Genomic DNA, 13,386 nt, shown 5'->3' with positions numbered 1-13,386 from the left:
CACATGGGAGGTCTGCGGTTCAAACCCTGGCCCTCCTTGACCTGTGTGCAGCTGGCCCATGCGCAGTGCTGATGCGCGCAAGGAGTGCCCTACCATGCAGGGGTGTCCCCCGCGTAGGGGAGCCCCACGCGCAAGGAGTGCGCCCCGTAAGGAGAGCCGCCCAGCGTGAAAGAAAGTGCAGCCTGCCCAGGAATGGCACCGCACACACGGAGAGCTGACACAACAGGATGACGCAACAAAGGGAAACACAGGTTCCCCTGCCACTGACAACAACAGAAGCCGACAAAGACGATGCAGCAAATAGACACAGAGAACAGACAACTGGGGGGGGGGGGGGCGGGGGAGATAGATATAGATAGATAGATAGATAGATAGATAGATAGATAGATAGATAGATAGATAGATAGATAGATAGATAGATAGATAGATAAAAAAGAACACTTGACCCAACTGTTTGCTGTCTGGAAGGTACTCACCTTGTAGTTAGAGACACATGTTGATTGGAAACCAAAATGTGGAACAAATATTCCATGCATATAGTAACCAAAAGAGATCTCAGTATATTCTTTGCATTTCCTATTCCTTTTTTTTTTTTTACCAAATCAATTTTATTGATACACTCTAATAAAACATAAATCCATTAAAGTGTACAATCAATGGTATTCAGTATAATCACATATTTGTGCATTTATCACTTCAGTCATTGTTAGAGCAACAAATAATTATTCCAATACTTATTTCATTATTCCAATAATAACATAGCTGTTATTCTTTTTCTTTCTTTCTGGTTTATTTGTATTTATATTTTGTAAAACAGTCTTGTATATCCAACATCACCTATATTCATGTTTTACATGAGGTTTATCATCATATACAGTCCCATGTTAAAGTTTTAACTTTCCTTCTAGTAATATACATGACCTTAGACTTTCCTTTTCAATCACTGTCATTATCCTAAGCTTTTCATTCTCTTCCCTCATTCTACTGTCTGGTGCCTGTATTCTAATTATTAACTCCATGAGTTTACACAATCTATTTAGTTCATAATAGCACAGTAATACAATATTTCTCCTTTTGTGTCTGGCTTGCTTCACTCAACACGATGTCCTCCAGGTTCATCCATGTTGTCATATGCTTCACGACCTCATTTCTTCTTATACCTATTCCTTTTTATTGAGATTACCTTTCCTTATTATCAGCATAGTGACATATGCTAATGTGTTATGATAAGAATTTTTGTAGCAGCTGGCATTAATTATACTGAATAATATGTAAAGTGGCCCTGCTATAATGCAAAATGAAAATAGATGATGTTGACTTGGTGTCAAGCTGGTAGACAGTGAGGTAACCTATATAGCAAGTTGTTGTCTGCATTAACATTTGATAAACTCCTTTAATATGATATCTTGGAAGTGGTCTATGTGCTTCTGAACTTGAAATTATAAAGTAAGAGAATGCAAACCAAAATGATATAGAAGATCATTGTTTTACAAGCAGAAGACAAGAATAAAGTTGAGAATTGTAGGTATTTTTTTGTTTGAAATCCAGCTGTGCTTTAAAATACAGTCTAAGATATAGGATTAAACTTTTTTTTGAGTAATTTTTAAAAAGCCAGTTAAATCTATAACTTGAATAAATGACTCAGAAAACAACACCCAAGAGTGTTATAGACTTCTCATTCAATTCTGTTAGTTTTAGGTCATCTAATGTTAAGGGGTGGGATGGCCACAATTTTTAAATTAGGAAGAGAAAATCTGATTTGAGATCTATGTCTAGGTTACAGCTGTGTATGTGATTACTTGCAATTATAACACACTGGATTCAAATTGATCAGAAACTTAGGAAGATGTAGCAATGCAGATAATGACAGAGAAGCCAAAGTCTCTACTATAAATCAACTTCACTTGAACTGTGAAGTAACCTTTGGATCCTTAAACTTCATAAGCAGTATGTAGCCACTGAAGACAGTTCAGCCTGAAGGAGTGCAGTTAAACTTACAATAATACATATAAAATCCTTAAGATATTATTTTATATTAGTGAAGCAAGACCTAATTTTTAAGCTAAATAAGAAGGCTTTTACTAGATCAAAAGCAGAGAGAGTGCATCACATCTGATGGTGCTTCATACTTAGTCATGAAAATGCAAGAAATGCCAACAGACAAACCATGACCAGTACTACACACTGATGGAGAAGATTATCAGAGGGACAGCGTGGATAAGGACTCATTCCTCTTGGCTTCTTGAGTTTGAGGACTGGTATGAACACATCCTTTCCTAAATGTTTTTGAATAATTTTTGAACTTTCATAGAAATGAATTTCTGGATGACTTTTTTATGTTCTAGTTTTATTTTATTTTGTTTTGTTTTGGGAAAGGTTAGTACTGTGATGTTGTGATTTCTGAGCAAATATATTTCCTGACATTATAAGAAGTTACTAGCTACTGCTTTTTTATTTTGAACTAAAATATTTACTATAACATCTATAATGAAACCAGAAATGAACAATTATCCATCAGTTAATAAAGGATTAATTTGCCATGCACTTTTAAACACAAAATAAGGTAAACACAGAGAGTCAACACTTTAGTATTTCATGTATCAAGGATCAGAAAAACAGGTAAAGCATTATTTTTACTAAACAAGCATTAAAAATTTTAAATCAAACTAGGCTAGGAATTTATAAAGGGGATAAAAAATAAGATAAACAGTAAATAAAACATACCATTTGATATAAATTTTTTTAAAAAACCATTGCAGCATTTTGGTAATTGCAAAAGTATGATCCCACTATCTGGTACCAAATTCTGTATTAGTCAGCCAAAGGGGTATTGATACTAAGTACCAGGAATCGTTTGGCATTTTTAAAGAGTATTTATTTGGGTTAGAAGCTTACAGTCACAAGGACGTAAAGCATAACTTACTCCCCTCACCAAACTGTTGCCACGTGTTGGAGCAAGATGACTGCCGGTGTCTGCAAGGGTTCAGCCTTTCTCTTCCTCCTAAGGCTCCATGGTGCCAGTTCCTTCGATTCTCAGCTGTAGGCTAGCATAAGGCTTGTCTTTCTTCCCAGGGCTTTTCTCTTTCAGGGCTCAGCTCTTCTGGTCTCTTCACTAGGTCAGCTGTAAGTCATTAGGGGAATGGCTTGGCTCTCTCTTTGGGGCTCTAGACTCCGAAACTAAGTTCTCTCCTCTGTTCTTCTGTGTTCTCTTTCTCCATGTACATACTTCCTGGGGCTCCATCATCAAAAACTAAAAAAACTCTCTTCTCTGCCATGTTGTTTTTTCTGAGTCCCTGCCCACCAAGGGGGCATGGACTCAATCAAGGTCCTACTAACGCAGCTAAATCAAAGCCCTAATTTTAATTTATCAAGTAAAAGTGAAACCTCTGAATGTAATACAACCAAAGGGGAACAGGCCCAGAGGAACAGACCGGTTTACAAACATAATCCAATATCTATTTTTGGAATTCATAAACAATGCCAAACTGCTACATGGCATTATTCAAAATTGCCAAAAGATGGAAACAACCCAAGTGTCCATCAGCCAATGCATGGATGAAGCAAATGTGGTATAAACATATGTTGAAAACCTATGCTTGCTATATAAGAAATGAATTTGGGACACACATGATAACATGGAGGAATCTTGAGGACATTATGCTGAGTGAAATGAGCCAGACACAAAAGGATATTGTATGGTCTCACTAATATGAACTAAATAGGAAGAATAAACACATAGAATTAAAACCTGGAGTATAGGTCACTAGGAAATAGGATGAGGGTAGAGAACAGGTACTGATACTTAATGTATGTAGAATTTTTAATTAGTTTGACTGTAGTTGTGTGGAAATGGATGTTGATGATAACACGTTATAGTGAGTATAACTGAAACAGCTGGTTTATAAATGCGATTGTGACTGAAAGGGGTAGTCTAAGAATGTAAGTCGATTGAAAGAAAGCTAGAGAATAATCTAGGGACTGAATAACACAATGAACCCAGAGGTGGATGGGGATAGTGGCTAATAATACAAATAAAAGAATGCTCTCTGTGAACTACAACAAATGTACATCACTATTACAAGGTGGTTAGAATATGGAGATGCATGGGAAAAAAATTAATGTAACTTATGGACTATAGTTAACAGCAATATTTTAATATTCTTACATCAATGCCAAAGAGTACCATATCAGTGCTAAGAGTCAAGTAACAGAGGAGTAAGGGATTTTTTCCTTTGGACTAAGGAAAATGTTCAAAAAATTACTGAGGCAATGACTGCACAACTCTGTGATGAAATTGAGAGCCACTGAGTGTATACTTTGTATAGACTGTACAAGGCTTGGGACAGTATAACACAGTGAACCATGTGATGGAAGATGAACTGTGGTTAAAAGTACAAATATGAGAGTGTGTTTTCATGAACTTTAACAGCTGTAAAATACATGGTATTAATAATATGGAGGGTGTGGAAAAAATATACCAAATATATGCTGAAGACCATAGTTAGCAATAATAGTCTGATGATGTTCTTTCATAATCTGTACCAAATGTTCCACAACAATGCAAAGTGTTGTTGGAGGAGTGATGTATGGGAACTTTGCACGTTATGCATGATTGTTTCGTAAGCTTATGACTTTTATAAATAAAAATATATACTAAAAATATGTTTTCATCAGTTGCAACAAATGTACCACACCAATGCAAGGCGTTAACAATAGGATGGTTTATGGGAATACTGTATTTCATGCATATTTGTTCCATAAATCCACAACTTCTCTAATTAAAAAAAGGAATAAAAATGTAAAAAAACTATAGGAAGTTACAACACAATGAACCCTAATATAAAATACAGACTATAGTTAATAGTGTAGGTGTAATAACATTCACCCATTTTAACTAAGATACCACATTAGTGCAAAATTTTAATAGCAAAAATTCTTGGTGTAAGGGTGATTATATGGGAGCTCTATATTTTCTGCATGTTATTTTTGTAAACCTACAACTTCTCCAATAAAAAAATGAAATGTTATGTAGTTGGAATAATAAAAACAGCATGACATCAAGGTGGGCAAAGAGATCAGTGGAAAGACTAAAGAGTCCAGAAATAAACCAACAGAAGTATCGACGGCTGAATTTTGACAATGGCACAAAGGAAATGTAGGGGAGAAAGAATGACTTTTTCAATACATCTACTGTAACAACTAGGTATTCATATGCAACAAAATGTTATTGTTTTTTATAAACAATGTTGAATTTTATTTTGGCTGATGAGTAAGTAACTTGAAGATCAGCTTGATTCTTTCAGCACGCACTTTTCAACTTTTACAGGCAAGTGTAGAGCAGTCTTTACCCTTGGGCTAGTGTTGCTCTGCTACTAAAATATGAAACTTTAGGGGTCTACTAAATGCTTTAAGCCTTTAGTAAGGTCTCTCCACTCAAGCTGGCAGGAACGTAAATGTCTCCCAGACTTGTATAAGCCCTGAGAATTATTAATTTATGGCTCATTGGCAGATAGATGTTCTTGCCCATGCTTATGGAGACTTACCCTGCACATGAGCAGTTTTGTATTCAGATAACAACTCAAAGAGCTCCTTATATAACCTTTGGTGCCTTTTCTCTATTCCTTCATCTTTTGTGCCCTACCCTGCAAATTCTAGCCACCATAGCCTCCCCAGATTCTAATCTGTGTCTCTTTAGAGGAGCAGGATCATCTTGATATGCTTTGGCTCCCCCTTCTTGTGTATAGTGTGGAAAGTTGCTCCATACAGAAAGCTGGGACAATGAAAGGGCTCATCTCGTTTGGTTCCCTTTAATCAAAGTTCATAAATATAAACTGCTCTTCTCCAATGTCTGAAAATAGGGATTTTTCCCCCTTCTATTTTGTCTAGTTTTTTAATTGTTTACAGCAGAGGGCAAGTCATGGCAGTTAGTTGCGACTGGACAGGACTGTCTTGTGCAACTATTTTCACTGAAAATTTTTATATTCTTTGCTTCTTGATTTTTTTGTTTTGAATAAATTACAAATAGCAGCAGCAAATAAAACTGGCACAGACAAATTTGAGAGTAAAGACTCCTGATTCTTGGTAAGTGTACAATTTATTTGGCAGGGGTAGAATGCTTTGTAGTGTGGGTTGGGCTCAAATGTCCAGTAGGTTTGTATTATAGTGGTACTGAATGGAGCCACACTGGTAAAATAGTCAAACTGTGTTCCATTAAGAAAGCTTCTGCAGTGCTCAGTTACCTTTGTGAGGTTTTAGAATGGGGTGGGTTAGCTACATCAAAATTGGAAAAGCTGTCATCAAAGTGTTTCTGAAATTCACAAAACCAAATGAGTATTATCCACAAAAATTGACAGGATGTAGAACATCTAAGTAAGGATTCTTTATACTGTTGGAGGCACAGCATAGTTAGTATGCATCATCTGGAAAATTATTTTAATTGTTAATTTCATGGGTCAGGAATCAAAACTAGTGCATAGATGGAGGTCTTGGTTCTTTCATGCTACTATTAGCAGAGAAGGAAAGTTCAGCATTCCATTTCTGGTCTTGCTGGGATTGATATTCTTATCTCTTGAGATTTTTCTCCCCATGGTTTTATAACACTTTTGGCATTGTAAAATTTTATTAAGTTCAATAATATATATAAAAATACATCTAAATAATCATTTTCACCAGACCTTTAAAGAAAATAACCTGTTAGACTTATATATATTTACCTTTCATGGGGTTTCATTCAACATAAACTGTTTATCATGATTTATAATTTACTACAAATATTTTTAAACTAATGGCATTTGTTTCCTTCCCCTTTTTGTATGTAGATATCATTATAGCTAGGTTAATGAATGAAGTGCTCTTTCATCATATACCTCACTACTAGATTGTGGAGAAGAATTGCCCTGTTAACTGTATTCCTCCTGATTTTCAAATAAGGACTTTTGTTTTTGTTTTTTGTTTTCTTTCTTCATTCCCTCATTTCAGATAAAATGAGGATGAGCAAAATAACGCTTTCTAGCATTAACCGGAGAAACGTTTTTGGAGAGAACTTACTGTATAAGGCTGCTCTGTACAATGACTCTGATCTTGTTCAACATTGTATAAAGAAAGGTGGAAATGTAAATCAGCCAAGTTATGCTGGTAAGTGGACAAGGTAGCAGGGTGGTGAGGGAGAAGAGCATTATGTTTCTCCTTCAAAGATTTTGTCTGCCTGAGACCTGCTAGATGAGCCGTGTGCAGTGGCATTGCACAGAAGGGTGTTTCCTGGGTCTGGTTTTGTGTAGTCATTGTAACTTGTCAACCTTGAATATAGTGAGCCATGAAAGAAAAATGGGCTCAAACCTAGAAGAGGTTGATGATACACTGAACTGCAGGGGCAAAGTGATGATAAAATGGTACCTCTATAGTAGGAACAATAGCCAGGAAAACGGGGTGAATAGAGGATGAGGTAGAGACGGATTGGGGGCAGGGAGCACAAAAAGAAGAGTCCTCTTGTGGGGAGAGCCGGCCATGTTCCAGAGAGGAGTGATTCTTTAAAGCACTTAAGTACTTAAGGCACTGAATAGCACTTGGCCAGCCTAGACTGTGCTTTTGGGTGTCCAGATTTTCCCCATTATTTCTAGATTTTCTTAGTTTATGGAATAAGAAAGTAAGTCTTCCAGTATGCAGATTGCATAGCACAATTCATGGACAAGCCATTGATTACAAGCATACCCCCAAAACTAACTTTAGCAAGTCTGGGTTTACACTGCAATTGCAGGTTTTTGTTTTGTTTTGTTTTAAAGATTTATTTTTTATTTATTTCTCTTCCCTTCCCCCCCCCCCCAGTTGTCTGCTCTCTCTGTCCATTTGCTGTGTGTTCTTCTGTGTCCGCTTGTATTCTTGTCAGTGGCACCCGAAATCTGTGTCTCGTTTCTGTTACATCATCTTGCTGCATCAACTCTGTGTGTGTGTGTGCGCAGTGCCATTCCTGGGCAGGCTGCACTTCTTTCACCCTGGGCGGCTCTCCTTATGGGGTGTACTCCTTGCGCGTGGGCTCCCCTATGCAGGGGACACCCGTGTGTGGCAGGGCACCTCTATGCGGGGGACACCCCTGTGTGGCAGGGTACTCCTTGTGTGCATCAGCACTGTGCGTGGGCCAGCTCATCACACAGGTCAGGAGGCCCTGGGTTTGAACCTTGGACCTCCCATGTGGTAAGCGGACGCCCTATCCATTGGGCCAAATCCATTTCCCGCAGTTGTGGTTTTAACAGACTATTACTTTGCGTCATACCCAGATCAATCACCATGGTCCTATAATACTCAACCTTGGATCCTTATTTGCTACTCAAAGTACTTGCTCCTTGATTTTGAGAGATATATGGTTTTCTCTTTTAGTACGCATGGTCTGTTCTTGAATGCAGGAGTAGGTCTGCCTGCAGCCAACTTTGAATTTATAGATTTCCAGTTTAACATTTCTCTTTTCATTAGCTCCTTTACTGTGCCAACTTTAACATCTTCAGTGACTGTTTACTGCTTGTCTTCAGCCTACTAATGTATACTTTTTCTTCACTGACCCAGACACTGCTGTAACCTTCATAAATCCTTCCTTATTCCATAACCTTACCATATCTTCCTGGCTTTTTAAACTCTGTTATTCTCTACTTTTCCTTCTTACTTTGCATCTTTGTTCTGATCTTTATTTCTGGCTGCATCCCATGGAATTATATAGAGCAAAGAGTTTCCAAAGAGTTGTCTACCAACTGTTTTTATCAGAATCACCTGCAAAGCTTGTTTGAAATGGTAGCATCCTGTCACCACCCCCCACCCCCTAAACACACACACACTCAAAACCCCTTTGTTAAAATGTGGGAATATGCTTTTTAACAAGTTTCCCAGGTGGTTCTTATTCTCACTGAAGTTCAAGAGGTGTATGATCTCCATGTAACATATCAGTTCAATGTAGTAAACTTTTACAGTATGCCTCCTTTGTGCTAGATGCGAAAAGAAGAAATCATATTTTGTAGGAAGGCTTAAATATATTTATTTTGTGATACAATCCAAAAAAGGCTAAATACCTTGTAAGAAAGGAACAAAATGTTGTAATAACAGACCAATAGTCTTTTGTTTTGTTTTTGTTTTGTTTTGTGTCTGGTTTATTTCATCCATTTTTTCATTTTTATTTTTTTGCTTTTTGTTTTTGTGTCTGGTTTATTTCAAACCAATAGTTTTTTCATAGTTAACACTTGCATTTTATAAGTCCTCATTTACAGTTTATGATAGCTTTTTGTTTGATTAAAAAACCAGTTGGGAGGAAGTGGATTTGGCCCAACAGATAGGGTATCCGCCTACCACATGGGAGGTCCAAGGTTCAAACCCAGGGCCTCCTGACCCGTGTGATGAGCTGGCCCATGCGCAGTGCTTGATGTGTGCAAGGAGTGCTGTGCCACACAGGGGTGTCCCTTGCATAGGGGAGCCCCACGTGCAAGGAGTGTGCCCCTTAAGGAGAACCGCCCAGTGTGAAAAAGTGTAGCCTGCCCAGGAATGGTGCCTCACACACAGAGAGCTGACACAGCAAGATGATGCAACAAAATGAGACACAGATTCCGGGTGCCCCTGACAAGAATACAAGCAGATACAAGAACACATAGCGAATGGACACAGAGAGCAGACAACTGGAGGTGGGACGTGGAGAGAAATAAATAAATAATTAAATCTTAAAAAAAAAAACCATTTGGGGGGAGGAGATGTAGCTTAAGTGGTTGAATGCCTGCTTCCATGTATGAGGTCCTGGCTTCAATCCCTGATACCTCCTAAAAACAAAACAAACAAGTGAAAAAACCAACTCTCATTGGGGAAGGGATGTAGGTCAGTGATTGAGTGGCTGCTTCCTATTTACAAGGTCCTAGGTTTAATACCTGATACCTCCTGAAACAAAAACCAATTAGGAAAAAACCTGTTGCAAATTAGAATTACCTTCATCTATCAAAAACAGAGGTGACAACCAGGAAGTAGATTGAAAAGGACTCACTACCCAAAGTAGATCTCATAAAGCTTTGCTAAAACCCTCCCAGACCAATACCTTGAGCTTTATTTTACATGTAATTTTATCTGATTCCTGAGCCTGTGACACACTGGAACTGAAAATAAAGGTTGGCACAGGCAGAAAGTTTAAGCCAACAGCAAGGGAGGTGACAGATAAAACATAAAAAAGAGGCAAAATTGCTGAGCCTTATGTCATGTAGAACAGAGTACCCTTCATACCTCTGAGTGCAACATGCAGCATTAGATATATATTTAATATTATTATGATCCTGAATATTTTTTTCCAAATGTGTTAAATTATGTTCCCTTTATAGGAAATCTATAATCTTGTACATTTTTAAGAGATTCTCTCTAAGATGGTTAAATTTATAAAAAATTGTTGCTTAAGGCTATCAACCTGCAGAATTGGGAGAAAAAGATCTGCTTTAAAATATATTCCATCTTTATTTTGGAGGAATGGTTTTATCACTCAGAAGGAGTAACTCTTAGGGAAGAGAAATTGTTTGATATGTATACATTTGTAATCTGTAGCCATTTCTGTGCTCTACATTGTCTTTTTTTGCAGCATAAATCTCCTTCTGGCTCTACCCGTGCTGGGAATAACTTTCATCATCTGCTCTGAGCTCATCTTATTCATCATTGGGTTAACCTGGCTCAGGTTTTGCTCAGCATTTGTTTTTACATATCTCCCCTCTCCCTACCCCTGCCCCATCATTTACTCTGGATTACTCACATGCACTTTGTCTTTGGGATTTTCTTAAATGAATTTAAAATATCAGGGTGAATTTTCCTTGGAAGCCAGTCATCTGCTTGGCACTTACCTTATTTTTCAGCTGTTCTGGGCTCAGTGAAAACTAATCTTAGATTGTGATTGTTTTCCCTTCTTAAAGTAGCCATTTTGTCTCCTTGGGGAAACTAATTTTTATTGTAGTTTAAGCAAAACCTTACTAGTGAATAGAAGTTTCTTAGGAGGAAAAGCATTGTCTACATTCCAAAGTTAATGATTTTGTATTTCTGATATGTCAGTTTTTATTCCACCAAACCTAGATTTTTAACATATAATCAAGATAACCAGTACACACATGGATAAGCAAATTCTCACTGATCAGCAGTTCCCAGAACCCAAATAGTAATGAATTCATACTTTCTGTAAGAAACAGTACTTTGGGAGAGATAATTTTTATTTTTACAAAAATGTCCTTTGCATCAAAAAGACAGTTCTCAGATGGATTATATTCCAAAAGTTTTTGTGAGTTGATAATTTAAAGATTTTAATGAAATTATGAAAATTTTCAAACACACAGAAATGTTGTAAGAATTATCTAGTAAATATCCGTATACCATATATCTATATTCTACATATTTTCATTACATACATATTCATCAGTAAATCCCTTTATACATCAATCCATTTGTTTCAGTTTCCTGACTGCTGAAACGTTGGCCTAAACCTCAGAAATTTACTGGCTCATAATTTTGAGGCTAGGAGAAGTCTAAAATCAAGGCATCAGCAAGGGAATGCTTTCTTCCAGAAGACTTTAGTGTTCTGGGACTGGCTGCCAGTGATCCTTGGCCCTTGGCTTTTTTGTAGCATGGCAGTGTACATAGCAACCTCTCCTACCTTCTCTTGAGGGTTCTTTTTTACTTCCAGTTCCTGGCTGCTCCATGTGTCTGAATTTCATTCTGCTTATAAATGACTTCACTAATAGAATTAAAACCCATCCCGATTCAGTTGGGCCCACACCTTAACTGAAGTAACATCATCAAAAAGGTCCTATTTAAAATGGGTTCACACCTATAGGAATAGATTAAGATTAAGAACATATTTTTACGGGGTACATAACACCAAGCCATCACACCGTCTTTTGTTGAAGCATTTCAAAGAAAATTGCAGATTGCCGGCTGTACATTTTACCTGTAAACACCTCAGCACGAATATCATAATGTCATTAATTAGAGTTTGAGTTCATTCGTTCCTTTTTTTTTTTTTGAGGTAAAATGATCATATAGCAAAATGCCAAATCTTAAATGAGCCATTTAAATGAATGACAAATGATTGAATTTGGACAAATACATTCTTCTGTGTAACCCAGGCCTCTGTCAAGTAATAGAATATTTCTGTCATCCCAGAAAGTTCTCTTATGTCCCTTTCTAGTTCTTCTGTGCCCCTTTTCTAGAAACCATTACTGTTCTGATATTTTTCACCATGAATTAGTTTGCCTCTTCTATATTCCACCATTAAGTATGATGTTATTCGTAGGCTTTTAGTAGATGCTCTTTATCAGACTGAGGAAGTTCCTTTCTACTCCTCATTTCCTGGGACTTTTTCTCAGGAATGGATGCTGACTTTTGTTATATGCTTTTTCTGTATCTACTCAAATGAATGAATAATTTTTCTCCTTTATTTTGTTAATGTGTTGAATTACATTGCTTGATTTTCAAATATTAAGCCAACTTTACATTTCTGGGATAAACGCCACTTGGTCTTGATGTTTTATCCTTTTTATATATTTCTGGATTCAATTTGCTAATATTTTGTTAACAGATTTTTTTGTACCTATATTCTTTTTTTGTAGTGTCTTTGGTTTTGGTGCTATACCCCATAGAATGATGTTCTCTTCAATTCTCTGAAAGAGTTTGTGTAAGATTTTTTTTTCTTTAAATATTTGACAGAATTAAGGAATAATACCATCTGGGCCTATAGTTTTCTTTGTGGTGAATTTTTGGATAATAAATTCAAGTTTTTAAAAAATAGATGTGAGTTATTTATATTTTTCAAGTATCAGTTTTGGTAGTTGTTTTTGGTTTTCAAAGGAATTTGTCTTTTTCATCTAAATTGTCAGATTTATTGGCAAACACTTCTTTACAGTATTCCTCTGTTACCCTTTTAACATCCTCAACTCTTTACAGATATTTAGTCTTTCTTCCTGATTCTGATATTGCTAATCTCTTCCTCCCTTCCTTCCTCCCTCTCCCTTCCTCTTGATTTTTTTTAGGCTAGGTGATTATCAGTTTTATTTATTGTTTTTCAGAAATTGACTTTTGGCCTTTTTAGTTTTCTCTTTTGTTAGCCTGTTTTATGTTTTATTGATTTCTACTCTTTTCCTATATCCAACTCATTCTTGGTTTACTTTGTTCTTTTCCTAGATTCTTAAGATAGAAACTGAGGTCACTGACTTTGTACCTCTTTCCTAATATAAACATTTAAAGCTTTTATTTTCCCTCTAAGCACTGCTTTAGCAGTATCCTACAGATCCTGGTATGTTCTCTTTTCATTATATTCCGTTTGAAATATTTTAAATTTCTCTTATGATTTCTTTTTTGACCCAGGGATTATTTAGAAGTCTGTTGTTTGTTAAATATTTGAGG

At 36.6% G+C, this 13,386-nt stretch overlaps 1 protein-coding gene across 1 annotated transcript in view; it reads left to right on the top strand.

Annotated features, from left to right (window-relative positions):
- The window catches only part of ANKRD31 (ankyrin repeat domain 31), a 235,287-nt gene that overhangs the window by 95,782 nt on the left and 126,119 nt on the right, over nucleotides 1-13,386 (top strand). The window contains exon 10 of the mRNA XM_058274931.2: nucleotides 6,979-7,134. Within this exon, the coding sequence (XP_058130914.1) occupies nucleotides 6,979-7,134 (156 nt within the window). The remainder of the gene's footprint in view (nucleotides 1-6,978; nucleotides 7,135-13,386) is intronic.

The sequence above is a fragment of the Dasypus novemcinctus genome, chromosome 2, assembly GCF_030445035.2.
Source record: "Dasypus novemcinctus isolate mDasNov1 chromosome 2, mDasNov1.1.hap2, whole genome shotgun sequence".
NCBI classification, from domain to species: domain Eukaryota; kingdom Metazoa; phylum Chordata; class Mammalia; order Cingulata; family Dasypodidae; genus Dasypus; species Dasypus novemcinctus.
The sequence above is the reverse complement of the archived record's forward strand: the minus strand, read 5'-3'. Positions and strand labels throughout refer to the sequence as shown.